Here is a 17,043-nt window from a genome sequence, read left to right on the forward strand (position 1 = left end):
AAGTTAAAGAAATAAATTAGCGGCACCCTAAAGTTTAATAACAACCCATCATTTTCTATTTTTTAGGAACGGAAAATGAAGAAAATAAATTAAATAAATTCTAAAAAAATAAATTTGTTTGAAAGATAATATTTGTTATTTAAAAAATAGGAAGCAGTGATTTGTTAATATAACATCCATATTTAAAATTTTCAAATATGAAAAAATGGCTATTAACGTAAATATTATATATATCATAATTGAAATTTATTAAATATGACCATGCATATGTAATTATTTTTATAATAGTGGCTAATTGCGTTCTTTTTTCATTAGTAGGTAAATTTTAATTGAGTGATTTTGATAGTTTATAAAAGTTAGGATATAAAATTATATTTTAAAATATTTTTTCAAAAGTAAAAAAAAATATTTTAAAAAAAATGACGAAACATAACTCTAACTCCAATTTAACTTCAAAATGTTTTAATTTTCACCACGAAACGACTACTAAATTAGGAAATTTGGATAAATAAATGGGACGGTGTGAATATAAAGCAATGAACCTTATGGAACAAATATGGCACAAACCTCCAAACAAAGTGTTTGCTGGCAAATTCCAGGAAACGTTGTCCACTGCGACTATATAGTATATGTACTAACTCCTACTGACCACGAAAAAATCGACCATTCATTTCACATTTCTGCTAAAATTTTTCAATGGAATTGGAAACTCACGCGTCGTCGTGTTTTGATAATCTCAACTCCCACTCTCCTATTAGGAGTAACTCCTTTATAGACACTAATGGCCGGAAATGCCAGTGGCCTGACTCCACCGGAGCTGGAGATGATATTCCGGTGGATAAGCCGGCGACACGTCATGCGAAAGCGGCAATGACAGTCCAGAAGGTTTACCGGAGTTACCGTACCCGGCGCATGTTAGCGGACTCTGCTTTGGTTGCTGAAGAACTCTGGTACACATTTGCTCTTTTATTTACCATTTTATTTATTACTCTCTCTCCGTTTTCATTTACGTGACACTTTTTGAATTTTCAACCCAATTCTTTTCATATATATATATTTTTAAATGGCTCTCAGAATTCCAATCGTGGTACATAAAAGGAGAATCTTCTTGGAGTTAATAAATTACACATTTAAAATATTTTAATTTTTCGAATTTTGTACTTCAACTATCTTTAATTATTAATCACAGCACACATTATTTGATTTTTTTTCCTACCTAAAGGGTGATTTTAAGTAGGAAAATAGAACAATTAATAGTTTCAGGTCGTTTAGATAGAAAAATCACACACTTATAACTCAAAAAATTGAAATACTTTAGTTTCGGATAGTTTAAATAGAAAAATCGCACACTTATAACTCAAATATGAAACTCGAAAAATTTGAAATATTCTAATTAACTCTTCTTCTAATTGTTGTTGTTCATTTTGTTATTTTGAAGGTGGCAAGCTATAGATCATGCTCGATTGAATCAAAGTACAGTTACATTCTTCAATGTCCCCCAACCGGAAACGGCAGCTTCACGGTGGAATCGCATCAGTTTAAATGCTTCCAAGGTAGCTCATAATTTTAATTTCTGCTTTTTTTTTTCTTCATTTGTTTGTTTTTAATAATCTACCGGAAAGTTTTTCGAAAACCTCTTTACATTAAAAAAGAGTTAATCTATGTATACTCTATGCTTTCGGGACTCCAATTATTCTTGAGATTTACTTAGATGATATTGTTGTTGTTTTTGAATAATTTCTTTTGTCAGCGAACTAATTAAAAAATAATATTTTCTCTATTTCATAATAAATAAATTGTTAGATTTTGACACACAGATTAAGGAAAAATCATTAAAGACTTAAATTTAACATAACTTTCTATTTTTATTCAAAAAAAAAAGAAAAAATTAATCTTATAATACTTTTTAAAAAATTAATTGATTCAATCATAAAGGTAAATTTGAAAAAAGAATTTAATGATGTACTTATTTTAAAATATCAATAAATATTCTAATAATTCGCTTATTTCAAAATGAAGGGAGTATCTTGATAGAGAATGGGTGTGCTCGTGCAGATTAGGTACACTAAATCTCATAAAGAAATGTTGTTTACTGCATGGAGAGAAAAAGAATAAACAAATTTTGCAAAACAACAAACAAAAAAGACAAAATAGGCTTCTTTTTTATAGAAAGCGGATATAAAAGAGAACAAAATACACAGCCAGCCAAGAACAAAAAAGAGAAAAGGAAATGAAAGAACTCAGTGAGGCTACGTTGCTAGCACTCTTTAAAAATATTGACGATATGTTGAATACTTCAAAAAAGAATTAACTTTTGAAGAATAGTCCGATACGGTTGCGACAATAATTTTGGAGAGTAGCAGTGAGGAAGTGTAATACCCGCCAAGTCAGATATAAAAAAATCTATTCGATATAACAAACTATTCCCTCTATGTAACTGATAAGTTTCCTTTTTCCTGATTCAAAACGAAGGAAGTATGTTTTAAACAATTTTCTTTGCTCAAATCAGCCAAAACTTTTAAAGGTTAATTCTTTGATGGAAATTTGACAATTGACACTCCTACTATTCACAAAACAAAGGCAAGTCTGATTATATTTACATTTTGGCCAGGTTGGTAAGGGGTTGTCAAGAGATGGAAAAGCTCAGAAACTAGCTTTTCAGCATTGGATTGAGGCAGTGAGTCACTTCCCACTGCTGCTTTATTTGAGTGTGCCCCATTAACATTATTGATGTTTGTATTTTTATGATCTTGGTTTTGTGGTAATTGTAGATTGATCCACGCCACCGTTATGGGCACAACTTGCATGTGTACTATGAGGAGTGGCGTAAAAGTGATGCTGGCCAGCCATTTTTCTTTTGGTAAGAAAGCTGAATGGTGGAATTGTTACATCACAAAATGTCTGGTATATTTTGAGGTGGTAAATAATGAGGGATGGCAGCTCTATCCCTTAAAGTTTTGGACTGAAAGAGCAGTTTTGTGCTATGTCGCCCGGACTCTTCTAAAATGTTGTATACCCATGTCGGGTCCTCCAAAAATGCACTACTTTTGGAGGATCCAATGCACACCCGCCAGTCCGAGCAACATAGTTTTTGTACTTATTTTAGGAAGTACTGCAGCAAATTTTTGCTTTTTTCTTATTTCTTAAATGGTGGAATTCATGACTAGCCTTGCTCATCACAACGAGCGATGTGAGTTAAAGACTATAATATTTAACTTACGTAGCTTACCCTTTAGACTTTTTTGAGTAAGGTTCTAAAAGATTACAAAAGAGAAATCCTCCAGAAATCGTGAGTCAATTTGAATATCCTTGGGAACTAAATTGATTTAGATTAATTGAATATATTAAAATTTAATTTAGATATTCAAAGACTAATACGAAAAGTACTATAAGTTCCAATTTTTCTAATATCGATGTGGTGAAATAGTACATCTTAAATTGCTAGTCAAAGTTTATGTAGCTTGACTCGCGATAAGTAATGTAACAAGTTCTTTGAGATGGAAGGAGTACTAATCCTAATAAAACGAATAGTAAAAATTAGTTTGTTTGATTTGCATTCGCGCCTATAAGATAAATCAACATAAATGCAAATGTATTTGGACGTTATTGATTATTCCATGTATTGCAATTCTCATATGTACAGGAAGTTGAGGCATTAGTTTATTGCATAGGCGGTTGACTAATCTTGTGCTACTTCAGTATGAAGTCTAGAACATTGGGCATTGTTGGGTTCTGTTTTCATTTGACTGCTGTTTTTGTACAATGTGGATAATCCAGCCTGATTTATGAAGGTAGTTGTACGAAATAGTCACGGGTAACTAGATTACTGGTACATGTGCAGGTTAGATCTTGGAGATGGCAAAAAGGTTGATCTTAAAGAATGTTCGAGATCTAAGCTTCAAAAACAAAGTATTAAGTATCTTGGACCAGTATGTGCCGAATCTTTTGTTACTTATTACAATGCAAATCATGATTTTTAGCATCAGTATACAAATGGCTTCTCATATCTAGTGCTGATGTTGGTTTACGTGATTTGTTCTATCGTATACCATGTAATATTAATTTTACTTCTATTGCATGATCTCATATGTACTTCGTCTACTAAGTGAAGGTCTAAGTGCCGCCTAATTTCCTTTGCCACATTGTTTGACATTGCCACACACTCCTAATTACTCCCTTATCTTTCTGTAATCAGCAACAGAGAGAACATTATGAATATGTAGTGGCTGAAGGGAAAATACTTCATAACCAAACAGGAAATCATCTTGATACAACCAATGGGTTGCCAGGGGCAAAATGGATCTTTGTAATGAGCACCTCAAAGAGACTCTATGCTGGCGAGGTGAGTGGTAAAAGTTACTAAATAAATCCTTTTATGAGGGTTACAGGGGAAAGGAGGGGAGAAAAAGTTGTTCCGACTCGCTAAGGCTAGGGAGAGGAAGGGTCGTGACCTCGATCAGGTGCGGTGCATTAAGGGGGAGGACGGTAGAGTGTTGGTGGAGGACGGCCACATAAAGAAGAGATGGCAGTCGTACTTTCATAGGCTCTTGAATGACGAGGGGGACAGAGCTATTGTGTTAGGGGAACTGGAGCACTCAGGGGAGTGTCGGGATTTTAGCTATTGTAGACGTTTTAAGGTAGACGAGGTTAGACAGGCAGTCCGCAGGATGCGAAGGGGTAGGGCGACGGGGCCGGATGAGATACCGGTGGAGTTTTGGAAGTTCGTTGGAGAGGCTGGTGTAAGGTGGTTGACTGCATTGTTCAATGAAATTTTCAGGACAGCAAAGATGCCCGAGGCGTGGAGGTGGAGTACCATGATCCCCCTCTATAAGAATAAGGGGGACATTCAGTGTTGCAATAACTATAGGGGGATTAAGTTACTGAGTCACTCTATGAAGATCTGGGAGAGAGTGGTCGAGGTGAGGCTGAGACGGGTAGTGTCTATCTCGGAAAACCAGTTCGGATTTATGCCCGGCCGCTCGACGACGGAGGCAATTCACCTGGTACGGCGGTTGGTGGAGCAATATAGGGAAAGGAAGAAGGATTTGCACATGGTGTTCATCGACCTAGAAAAGGCGTACGACAAAGTCCCCAGGGAGGTGCTTTGGAGATGCTTGGAGGTGAGTGGAGTACCGCAGGCATATAGCAGAGTAATTAAGGATATGTATGAGGGAGCGAAAACCCAGGTGAGGACGGCGGGAGGAGACTCAGAGCACTTCACTGTCCTGACAGGATTGCATCAGGGATCTACTCTTAGTCCCTTTTTGTTTGCGCTAGTAATGGATGTGTTAACGCGGCGTATCCAAGGGGAGGTGCCGTGGTGTATGCTTTTTGCAGACGATGTAGTCCTGATAGATGAGACGCGAGGGGGTGTGAACGAAAAATTAGAGCTGTGGAGGCAAACTCTGGAGTCTAAAGGGTTCAGGGTGAGCAGAACCAAGACAGAGTATGTGGAATGTAAGTTTAATGACGTAAGGCGAGAGAATGAGGTAGTGGTGAGGCTAGAAGCGCAGGAGGTAAAGAAAAGGGATAAGTTCAAGTACCTCGGGTCCGTGATCCAGAGTAACGGTGAGATTGACGAGGATGTCTCGCACCGTATCGGGGCGGGATGGATGAAGTGGAAACTTGCATCGGGGGTGCTGTGTGATAAGAAGGTGCCGCCCAAGCTTAAAGGTAAATTCTATAGGGTGGTAGTCCGTCCGGCCTTGCTGTATGGAGCGGAGTGTTGGCCAGTTAAGAACTCCCACACCCAAAGAATGAAGGTGGCAGAAATGCGGATGTTGCGCTGGATGTGTGGACTGACCCGAAGGGATAGAGCTCGGAATGAGACTATCCGGGAGAAGGTTGGTGTGACTTCAGTGGAGTGTAAGATGCGGGAAGCACGATTGAGATGGTTCGGACACGTGAAGAGGAGGGGCATGGATGCCCCGGTCCGTAGGTGTGAGAGGCTAGCGTTGGATGGTTTTAGACGGGGTAGGGGTAGACCGAAGAAGTACTGGGGTGAGGTGATTAGGCGGGACATGGAACAGTTACAGCTTACCGAGGACATGACCCTAGATAGGAAGGTCTGGAAGACGCGAATTACGGCAGAGGATTAGGGCCTGTTCGGGTCGCTAATGTAGGGAGGTAATTGGTGGGGGTGTATTCCTGGTATGATTCCGTATTCAATGTTCTGTTCCGTGTTCCGTGTTCTATGTTTGTTACGAATCTGTGTGCTTTCCTCTGCTTTATATTCCTGCATTCCTGCTTTACTCTGTTTTATATTCCTTATGGCTGCAGTATCTATGTTATGTCATCTGCTTCTGTGCTGTACTATGTGTTTGTTTGATATCTCGTAACTTGAGCCGGGGGTCTTTCGGAAACAGCCTTTCTACTTCATCAGAGGTAGAGGTATGGACTGCGTACATCTTACCCCCCCCGACCCCACAAAGTGGGAATACACTGGGTTTGTTGTTGTTGTTGTTGATGATTATCCTGCAAATTGTTTTTTCCACTGTTAACCCAGAGGGTTTGTTATTCTAATGCCTTTCAGAAGAAGAAAGGAATATTTCATCATTCCAGCTTTCTTGCTGGTGGAGCTACTTTAGCTGCTGGAAGACTAGTGGTAAAGGATGGGATGCTTAAGGTAAATATCTGTTATATTGTTGTACTATCGTAAGATTGCATATGCCTGACTTCGAAACTATGTCAAGATCTAAATGCAGGAGTCATCTCTTCTCAGCTTTGTGAAACACTAGTTATGTCTATGGATTTGAAAAACACTTTCATGCTCCACATTAATATAAAAATATTCATTGAGATACCATTTTTGGCAGAATTTCTTAATTGCATATAGAGAATTAAATGTCCTATGAAGAGAAAATTGCATCCCTTTGTTTCTATCTCTGTTTTTAAGCCTAATGTGATGTACTATTTGCAAGTGAAGTTAAGAGAAAAAATGGATAACGACACTTGAAACATAAGCGTGTAACTTGAAAGAGAAACATCAGTCACTGCTCGATATGTTTAGGTTGCACACGGCTGTGCTCTGACATTTTACTTTTTCAGTCTATTTCAGCATATAGTGGGCATTATCGGCCAACTGATGATCACCTTGAAAGCTTTTTATCATTTCTGAAGGAAAATGGAGTCAACATGGATGAAGTTGAGGTTAGTGATTTCCGAGTCTTCCGTACTTCCAGATTACATTCTTACTGATATATGTTTTGGAACACCAACTCTTCTGATCATTCTTATAAATTTAAAAATTAATATCGGAAAAGGCACAATGGCCATGCCAAATAAATAGAAAGTACAATCTTAGTGAGGCTTAAGGCTGCTGTTCCGTTAAGCCTGTCACCACCTACCTGTGGCTTCTTGGTCTAGTCTGATGTATAGGATTCTCAACTCCCTCAAAGGCCCCTGTAACTCTGAACATCCGATAGTACATAATTGCGTTGGTTCATTTCAGTTTGAAATGCTTAGTAACCGTGGTTTATTTCCTCTTTCATATCATGTTCCAACTAATCTAATGTAATGTAATGTTTTTTTCCTCTTTCCTTATCATGTCCCATTCTATGGGTATCTAATCTAATGAATGCATCCCCTGTTCCAAAAAAAATCTAATGAATGCTTCCGTCAATGCTTATAGGGCCCAAGTATCACGAAGGGCCGCATCTCCTTACCTTATAATGTACTCTGCATATGATTTTACTTATGAATGGTTGTGATTAGTTATTCCATTCTGAAGTAAATTTGATCCTCGTCATTTTATTATCATCAGATAAAAAAGGCGAAAGACGATGATGAAAGTTATGAAGAGGGACAGTCATCTAAGAGTCACTCCGCGTCTGATCTTTCAACTATATCAGAATCCCCTCCTAATATTGATTTTCCGAAAGAAGAGGAAAAAGACTTCCCGTTAGAAAGTCCACAAGCTGAAAAAGCAAGTAGCTATAAGAGAACACTCTCGGGCGGTCTTGAGAGCCCCAGAGCAGAGGTGCCAAAAACTGCAATACTGCAAAGGATAAATTCGAAGAAGTCATCAAAGTCATATCAACTCGGTCATCAACTCTCCCTGTCATGGTCAACCGGTGCAGGCCCAAGAATTGGATGCATTGCTGACTACCCGGCTGAACTAAGACTGCAGGCCTTGGAACTAACGAACCTTTCCCCAAGACCTCATTCTGGATCATCAACTCCTAGGCCGATTGATGCGCTTGTATCACCTACTTGTGCTTCACCGGTCTTGTGCAATGGTGATGTAACGCATTTGTGAAAGTTTGTGTAAAGCCTTTAGTCATTTTCCAACTTTCCTGCAAACAAGCTGTAGTGAGTGCAAAGCAGTACTAGCTTCGTCCTCCCTTGTTCCTGTTTTGCAACCTGATGTTAGTTTACTTTCTGAGTTTGTGCTGCCTTTGGTAGTTCATTTAGCCCAAGGAAAGCAATAACTATTTTTAAAAAAAGTTATTTGATGCCTATTAGGATTTTGTCAAAACAGCTTAATTACAATTGTTGACAAGAGTTGAACAAAAAGGGCAGCGTGATGCACTAAAGTTTTCGCTATGTAGAGGGTTCGGAGAATTGCCCAATCACAAGAGTTGGAGGAGCTTCTAAAATATTGCATGTGTAGGAAAGTTTTTTTCAATCTATTATGTACATTGGTCAAAATTTTGAATAAACACACATTTTTTAAGGAAAAATAGTTACTTAAAAATGGAAAAGATAACATTAACTTTTCCAATAGGAAGATGGAAAACAAGTTAATGACATTCCATGTTGATTGTGCTCTCACCACCCTCAAACACACCTCATCTTCAAGGCCGCTTATGTAGCTCCATTTTTACAACCTTAACCCCTGCCCCTTCCCCCACCTGAATATTTGTATAAATTATATACAAATATTTTTAAATTATAAGACTGAATTAAGGTATTCAAGTGGATTATGTGAGCAATTTTGATAACCATTAATTATTAAAGTCATGGAAATTTGATTGTTATAGTAAAACAGGGTGATAAACAATTTATTGAAACGCCTTTGAGTGTATTCGAAAAGCCTAACAACTTTCTTTCCTTCCTGTGTAAATAAAAAGGTAAATCAATTTATTTTTTGCGTCAAGTTCGAGAGTAATTCGCCTCCAAATTTTTTGGTTACGTCTTTTATTAGTATTTATTTATTATAACATCATAACTGATGTTTTTTCGTGGTATACGTATTGATTTGTTCAATTTAAAGTTGCAACCGTACGACTAATTTAAGGACAAATAATTTTTTATTAGAAACGGTTCATATCTTAATATTAAATTCGATATCTCTAATCAGTAAAGAAAATTTCTATTTTCACTGTTTCAATTTTTATTACATTTATATTTAAAGAGTCATACTTCTTTATACAATCCTTACATTTTAAAAATAATTTATATATTTAAAATTACATAAAAATATTATAAATTATAAAAATTAATAATTTAAATTATTTATAAAAATGAATAAATAAACATGATTAAAAAAATATTATTGGACTCTTGAAATTAAAATTTAGACTTAAGTCATCGACAACCACTTTAAGTTATCTCAAAAATTTACTTGGACTCCCTAACTAAGGCATGTGCCTATTGAATACCTTTACTACTGGTCTTGTACCCATTAAACACTTTTATTACTTGAATTTGAACCATTTATACAAATTTTTAATAATCAGCTATAAATATAATGTGTGTATTGCAATTACGTTACAATATAACAAATTAAATAATGTCATTTGGCATGTCACTCCAAAAAAATATTAAACAAATAATGATGGTGACAATTTACAATTTTTAATTAAAAAAAAAATAGCAACATTTTCCACTACCTCCCTCCCCCACCCTATAATCTTCATCTCCATTTCTGTTTTTTTTTTTTAATTTTTTTTTTTAGCAATTTTATTTCTTTAGCAATCCAATTCATATTTATTGCTATTTTTTCTTCTTCTTGTGTTGTAAATTCCTTGGAATTTGAATTCATTAATAATATCAATAAAATCATTTTAGATTCATAATAAGTTAGTCGAAAAAAATAAAATTTCATTGAAATTTTTTTTGACCCAATCTTTACAATGTTGAGAATTTCCTTATCAGGGATCTTCCTAGTTCAAGAATCAAATTTGATGCCTTTTTTTAAAAAAAAAATTAAAATACTTTGTAAAAATAAAATTGCTAAGAATTAAAAAAAAATTTACAAAAATTTAAATGAAGAAGAAGATGGCTTAAAGACAGGGAGGAGACGAGGGAGGCGCCACTACTTTTTTTTTTTAATTGAAAATTATTAATTGTATTAACAAGATTGTTAAAAGTTTTAAAAGAAAAAAAAAATATAGATGAAGAAGATGAAGAAGAAGATGGCTAAAGACGGGAGAGGGGGGAGGGGGTGAAGGAGGGGGACTGCTTTTCCTTTTAGGGGTCGTTTGGTACAAAGAGAAGTTATTCATGGATTAACAATACAGGGATTAGTAATACAGAGATTATTTTTTATGAAGTGTTTGGTTTATTGTATTAAAAAATAGATATATCATGTATTTTAAAACTCAACAAAATTTTTTTTACAATTATATCCTTAAATTTTTTTGAGATTTTCTACTTTATTTAACTAGTCAAGTTTCTCACCCTTTGCGCAATCTTAAAAAAGTTAAAATATAAATAATAATTTTCACTCCACTTAGTTGATCATTTATTTCTTTTAAAAAAATTGAGTTTATTTAATCAAGAAAAATTTAAAACAAACAAATAATTGTCATATTATAGAGAAATAATTTTTAAAAAATGTAAAGCACACTATGTAAGAACATCACGGATTGTTGATAATATAATTTTAGATTTTCAAATTATATATTTATTTGACAATAATTTTTTCTATTTAAATTTATCCGTCTGTAAATTGAACAATTACAAAATAGCATAAATGTAGTTCACATTCGAAACTATCAACCAACATAAGGGAGGAAATGATATTTAAGCACTTGATCTAAATACGTAAAGTAAAAAAAAGTTGGCAAATTAAAATGTAACATAACAACCAAATTTATAGTGATTAAATTTAAAATGAAACTTAAAGAAAAATTTAATAAAAAAAATTGAGGGGTAGTTGAGTCATTTAATTCTCTTATCGATGTATTTTTAAGCCATGGATAAGTAATCCCATGGTTTCTTAGCGATAAGCTAATACACTCTATGGTGTATTAGCTATCCATGTATTAGGTGAGATTAAATTTAAATTGGCAAACCAAACATTGTACATAGGTGGATTAACTTTTAATCCATGGATTATTTTATTTAATACGGCCTACCAAACGAGTCCTAATGTATTAATAAAATGAAAAAGGTATGGATATACCCTGAACTTTGATAAATGGTACACATATATCTTTCGTTATACTTTAGATACAAATATACCCTTGCCGTCAATGAAAAGGTACAAATATATCCTTATCACTAATGGCGAGACACGTGTCTATTTCCTATTCGTTTGTCTTTTTTTTAATTATTTTAATACCATATAATTAAAAGGGACCCTAATTAAATCCCATATCCAACCCAAGTTATAATGCCCGACCCGACCTGATCTATAATTGCACAGAAGCGTTCAATTTTGCTCCAATTCAATTTCATTCTCCAGCTAAATAACATGATTGATTAAGGTATTGAAAAAACTAAAACGTCAATTGGCTGAAGCGGAGGCAGAATTAGAATCTCGCAAGAAGCCTCCAGTTGAAGCTGGATCAAAAGTTGTAGGAGAAGGTCTAGTAATAGATGAATGGGTAAGGCTATCTGTCCATGCATATTGAAGTATGTATCTTTCAGTGTTCGACTCCTCTAACAATGCGTCTGCTTGCGATTGTTCAATAGAAGGAGCGAAGGGAGAAGCAGTGGCGGATGTACACTATAGTCAGGAGGTTATCTGAATCTCCTTCGACGCAAAATTATGTTATATATATATATGGTTAAAATTATCTTTTATGTATATATATATATATATATATTAGATGTTGAACCCCTTCGATTAGTTTTTATATTCACTTATGAACCTCTCAGCGAAAATCTTGGCTCCGCCACTGGAGAGAGGTAGGTTGAGGCTGTTGATTCAGCGTAATGCAACTAGTAAATTTTAATGCAAGTGTCTCTTTTGCCATAATTTGTAATGTTAAGTCAGATCCACTTCTTTGCTGCTTTGTTTCTTTTGAAGGATGGCGAAAAAGGGGGCAAAAACATTGTACACTCCTGTGCAATTATAGATCGGATCGGGTCGGGTATTATAATTTGGGTTGGGTATGAATTTAAGTATAACACTACTAGAAATTACCCCTATTGCAACGAACCTTTTGGCAACGGTTCCAAAGGTGTGGCTATAGAAGGTCTATTGTAACAGTTGTAACCGTTGCAAAAAAAATTATTGTAGTATAGCTAGTTGGTACTACAACCGTTGCTACGATGGATAAGCGTTGCAATAGGGTGTCTTATAGCGACGGTTGGATGAACCATTGCCATAGACACACCTATGGCAATGCTTTATTGAAAAAAAAGGCTATTACATCGGTTTTATTTTCCCTCCACTTGTTATGCTATTTGTTTCATCAGAAGCATAGAGAGAGAAATCAAATCCAAACATTCTTCTTTGCAAAACACTCCTTTTCCCTTTCCCCTCTTTCCTCCTTCACCACCTCTCTCCCGTCTCCGCCGAGCACTGCCAGTTCAAGGGTTTCGACGTCGATGATATCGACAAATTTGTTGACCTCGATGAACCCATCTCCGCCGCACAACACCTCTGTCTTCCTCCCTTAGTGGCCACTCAAGTTACATCTCGCCGTCCAACCCGAAGCCTGCGTCGATGTCCTTTGAGGAATGGGATGAAGATGAGTTAGCAGGTATTTCTTAATCTCCGTCCTCTAATTCCTCTTTAATTATGAAATCTGCCACTGAGACTTCCAATCGGATCCTGATTTGAAACCTGAACTGGAGCTTGACATTGAAAGACCGAGATTGATATCGAATTATACGGTTGAGATATTTTGTTTTTGATATAGTATAATATTTCTTTCTTGTGACTTTTGTGAGATATATACTCTGATTGTGTGCTAGCGAAATGTGCCAAGGCCTTTCTATGTTGGAAGGAGTGAGAATGTTGTATGGGTTAGAGGAATTGCCAAGACCGTCGCAAATGGAACAATTGTGTGGGAAATGAAGGCTATACCGATCGATTGGGGCACGGTATATGTGGCGGTTAATTGAGGGAAATGGAACCCCAATTACTGCAGCAATAGTGATGGAGGGTGGTCATGTGCAGCCCTTGTAGCAAATTGAACCTCAGTAGGGAGGTACAACAACATCAATTGCAACTTCTGAAGCCTATTAACGGCGTTGGCAACCTTGGGTATGTGTACCAATTTGCTTCAGAATGCTTACATAATATATTCTGGATAAGTTCATATGATGCACATTGTATTCGCCACACATTATGATTCAATTGCAGAGTAAATAAAATTGTCTATTATTGTATATTAATGATTTTTACGTCGAGAAAGGTTAAGTGTATTCGGTGTCCTACAAATGTTTTGTTTTGCACGAGTGTCATGTATTCGGTGCGATTCAAGACAGCAATCTGCATAAATTAGCTAGTTACCTTAAGAAAGTCTTATATGATATTATGGCCTTTATGGTGGGGGGGTTATGAATTTTCTAGATTGAATCCACAGATATATATCTACTTGAGTTCAAAAGATCTTTGTCCTAGTCAACAGTAATGTATTTTCCCTGTGTCAGGTCTACATCATATAAGTTGAGTTTAGATCTGGAAATGGATAAGCTTTCAAATCCAAATCATCAGTGAGATATATACTCCATTCATGTTACAAGTTGTGTTAGCTTGCTCCATGTCTGCAGTAAAAATCTGAAGGGTAGCCTTAGAGTAATATAAAGTTGTCTCCGTGTGACCTATAGGTCACGAGTTCGATCTGTGGAATCAGCCACTGATGCTGCATCAGGGTAACATTCCGACATCACATCCCTTAGGGGTGCGGTTGTTCCCCGAACCTTGCATGAATGTGGGATGTTTAGTGCACCAGGCTGCCCTTTTCTTTGCTCTTTAATGTAATATGATACTTTCTGATTTTATTAGCTAGTTAAATAATATATTAGCGGAATTCTTCAGAAGTGTTTCATGTATTGCCCATTGCGGAATACAATCGAAGGTTCTCACATTACAGTAGTCATCTATAGCTTTGAAAGGGCCTGTACCGCTAATAATCTTACTAAATTGCTGGGGATGAATCTTCTAAATAATAACCATTCTTCGGGTATGTCAAGAAACTGTATTATGATATCAATAACATTTGAACAAATGCAGGACAGTCCATTGACTATTGAGTGTTATGACTTTGATTCAAACATAAAATATAATTTAATTGGGTAAATGATCTTTCTTTCTTCTGTCATTTCTGACCTCTACAGACTAGAAACTGATAGCCTTTCTCATATGACAATTGTAAGCAAGGTTCAGAAATCACTAGCGGATTTAGAAGTGTTGCATTCGACTGGTTCAGGCGCAAATCTTTTCATACCAACTGTTGTGTGTCGAAATTCGCAAAACAAGGTAAAAATCTCTGTTGTCTGGAAAAGATACTTTGGTTATTGAGGTCACTAATTTTACCAGGTCATAAAGAGACAGCTTTTTGTGGAATGCTTTTAACGCACCACACAATCCTCGATTACTTGGCATAGGGTTATGAACTTAATTTCATGGTGGCCATAGACTTTACTGGTATGTATTGGTTTGTGTATATGTTTTGTACTCTTTCTCCTTCATGATATCAGGTTTGAGAAAAGTTGATTGTATTTCTGTAGCTATGTATGGGCGTATTGTGTTACCTTCACCAATCTTATGATCGTTATCTCTGATTCCTTCTTTATTTTTTTCATTCGATGTGTTAGATGGAGCCACCTTAGGGGCTTGAAGTTCCTATTCTTGGAATGCCCATAATTCTGTGTACTCTGATTGTCTTAACTATCTGTATTATCTTGAATCTAGCTAATATATGACACTTTACTCCACATCCACAGGATTTTTTTCGTATCATTACAGTAAGAATTTCTTGAATTAACTGAAAGATGTAATCACATGACAAAGTTTGATTGTTCCTTTCAAAATGATACGCATCTATTATGTCGATTCTTCTAATATCGCTTGCATTGATTTGCTTTCCTTAGCTTTCTTCTGCAGTGGATATTGAACATTTCTTATTTTTTATCTCAGCATATATTTGTTTCCTCACATGAGTTGTGATTGTCAGCTTTTAATGGAAATCCATGATTACCTGATTCATTGCATTATATTGATTTATTTTTTTAGTCGTAGTTGTCTCTGTTTATTTTTTTAATCCTTTTTTCTTGTCTGTCTCAGTAAGTAACTAAATAAGGATTAAACAAACGTAGAAATTATGGAAATCTTAGAGAAGTCCAGTGCCAGTGAAGTGGCCTATGCAGTAGACCAATGTTGGATCATTCATGAACTTTGTCTTTTAACTGTGATCCCTTGAGATAAAAAGTTTAGTTCCTCATAGATATTGTGTTTGCGGCATCTGGGCAGCATAATCATGTTGAAATTTGAGGTTCTTGTTTATGGTTGCCTTGCGCTAATTGCCTGTTCTATCTGAGGAAATATACTTTTATATAAACTAATAGTCCCTTTAGTTATAATTCTCAATATCTGCTACATTGTTGCCCATAAAAGCTCGCATGGATGACTTGTGACATTTTTTGTTCTATGTTCTCGTTTTGATCAATTTCTTTGTTCTAGTAGGTTCTTTCTTCATCAGGATGGAAGAAGGGTATTCTATTTTTGGATGATGTCAACGCTCAATTGAGGAACAAGAATATTACAACTGACATTAAATTAGACTCAAGCTCCAATGTTAGTTCTGCAATTCTCTCTTCCATTTCACTGCTTATTTTGTCATCCAACTCTTGTATGGTGCTCTTGGATTTCTGCTCTTCGTCTTTAGTGGTCATTTGACAATATATGAATGCACAACCTTTTTTGATTTACAATACCATCTTTATATTTATAGCCTTCTTATCATTTGCTTTTAGGGTAATTACTTAGCATAGTTTTCTTGTTCTTTCTCTTATACAATGAAATTAATCTGATATAATTATGTGACCGATGTTTAGCTTTTCACAACCACCATACTTGATGAAGCTTCTCCAGGGTTGAAAACAATTTTAAGCTTCAGAGTTCTTGACCAATGGTCTGGAAAGGTAAACAACTCTACCATTTATTTGTCAAATATTGACATTGAAAGAAGAAAATATGTGGCTCTCTCTGTTATGCAAATAACAGCTCAAGCTATGCAAGTTCAATCCCATGTTTGGCTGCTTTGACCATCTTATTTCAACTGCAGGAGTCCATGTGTCTTTACTTTGTTTTTCATATATGAGAAAAATGAGGAAGAAATAGATCATCTACTTCATGAGATTGTCTAATTTACATGGAAATTGAAGTTTGATATTTCTAGGGAAATTCTTAGCTCTTCAAAAGACAGATAATAGACAGAAATGACCTGATCGAGTTTCTTCCTTATGTTGAGAAGCTTTCTTAAGCAGGTTCTTGAAGTTCAAGGACTTTAGGCTTTTCCTCGTCTATAACAAGTGTTATCTGTTTGTCTGTAGTGATAACATGCTATCTGAACTTACTGTGAACCCATTTGATATTTTATTTTTTGAACTTACAGTGACTTGAACAATCATGAATCTACAAGGGTGTTCAAGAAAATATTAGAAAGTTAAAGAACTTTGTTTCAGCTGGATCACATGCAGCTTTACGGAAAAAACAAATGCTAGAACACAAGAAGAAGAATATAGGCTACATAGAATTTCTTGAAACTTATCGTGACTAGAACTTGATACTATGTAAAAACTTAACTAATCATTTGAGTACTTAGCATACATTTTGCTTTTGGATTTAGATTACTAGTTTAATTTGTTTCATATTTTGGATTATGTGATTATTAATGAATGATTTTGTTTTATGATGTG

General features: G+C 35.5%; 2 protein-coding genes across 14 annotated transcripts; both read left to right on the plus strand.

Annotated features, from left to right (window-relative positions):
- The first annotated feature begins 556 nt into the window (after positions 1-556).
- Positions 557-8,459, plus strand: LOC107843677 (IQ domain-containing protein IQM3). Of its 2 annotated transcripts, XM_016688042.2 has the most exons (9): positions 557-950; positions 1,439-1,553; positions 2,612-2,677; positions 2,772-2,860; positions 3,842-3,929; positions 4,196-4,342; positions 6,533-6,625; positions 7,048-7,149; positions 7,763-8,459. In XM_016688042.2, the coding sequence occupies exons 1-9, from the start codon at positions 697-699 to the stop codon at positions 8,255-8,257; spliced, it is 1,449 nt and encodes a 482-aa protein (XP_016543528.1). In that variant the 5' UTR covers positions 557-696; the 3' UTR covers positions 8,258-8,459. The 2 variants fall into 2 exon arrangements, with proteins under 2 accessions (XP_016543528.1, XP_016543529.1); XM_016688043.2 differs by lacking the exon at positions 4,196-4,342 and having other exon boundaries at positions 558-950.
- A 3,077-nt stretch (positions 8,460-11,536) lies between these two features.
- LOC107843676 (mitochondrial outer membrane protein porin of 34 kDa) lies at positions 11,537-17,043 on the plus strand. Of its 12 annotated transcripts, none has more exons than XR_007045460.1 (7): positions 11,540-11,774; positions 11,863-12,878; positions 13,093-13,384; positions 14,461-14,602; positions 15,806-15,919; positions 16,180-16,266; positions 16,740-17,043. XR_007045460.1 is itself a non-coding variant. In XM_047397299.1 (7 exons), the coding sequence occupies exons 3-7, from the start codon at positions 13,290-13,292 to the stop codon at positions 16,740-16,742; spliced, it is 438 nt and encodes a 145-aa protein (XP_047253255.1). In that variant the 5' UTR covers positions 11,540-11,774; positions 11,863-12,878; positions 13,093-13,289; the 3' UTR covers positions 16,743-17,043. The 12 variants fall into 12 exon arrangements, 5 of the variants coding, with proteins under 5 accessions (XP_047253256.1, XP_047253253.1, XP_047253254.1 ...); XR_001666499.2 differs by having other exon boundaries at positions 14,500-14,602; XR_007045458.1 differs by having other exon boundaries at positions 14,504-14,602.

The sequence above is a fragment of the Capsicum annuum genome, chromosome 10 (assembly GCF_002878395.1).
Source record: "Capsicum annuum cultivar UCD-10X-F1 chromosome 10, UCD10Xv1.1, whole genome shotgun sequence".
NCBI lineage: Eukaryota > Viridiplantae > Streptophyta > Magnoliopsida > Solanales > Solanaceae > Capsicum > Capsicum annuum.

What these genes read in the sequence shown, in the direction of transcription:
- LOC107843677 (XM_016688042.2), top strand. Translation starts at nt 697, where the DNA reads ATGGAATTGGAAACTCACGCGTCGTCGTGTTTTGATAATCTCAACTCC. An exon ending in TCAGTTTAAATGCTTCCAAG is followed by an intron (nt 1,554 to 2,611) that starts GTAGCTCATAAT and finishes CATTTTGGCCAG; the next exon opens with GTTGGTAAGGGGTTGTCAAG. An exon ending in GTATTAAGTATCTTGGACCA is followed by an intron (nt 3,930 to 4,195) that starts GTATGTGCCGAA and finishes TTCTGTAATCAG; the next exon opens with CAACAGAGAGAACATTATGA.
- LOC107843676 (XM_047397297.1), top strand. Translation starts at nt 13,290, where the DNA reads ATGTGCAGCCCTTGTAGCAAATTGAACCTCAGTAGGGAGGTACAACAA. An exon ending in AACGGCGTTGGCAACCTTGG is followed by an intron (nt 13,385 to 14,460) that starts GTATGTGTACCA and finishes TGACCTCTACAG; the next exon opens with ACTAGAAACTGATAGCCTTT. An exon ending in GTCGAAATTCGCAAAACAAG is followed by an intron (nt 14,603 to 15,808) that starts GTAAAAATCTCT and finishes TTGTTCTAGTAG; the next exon opens with GTTCTTTCTTCATCAGGATG.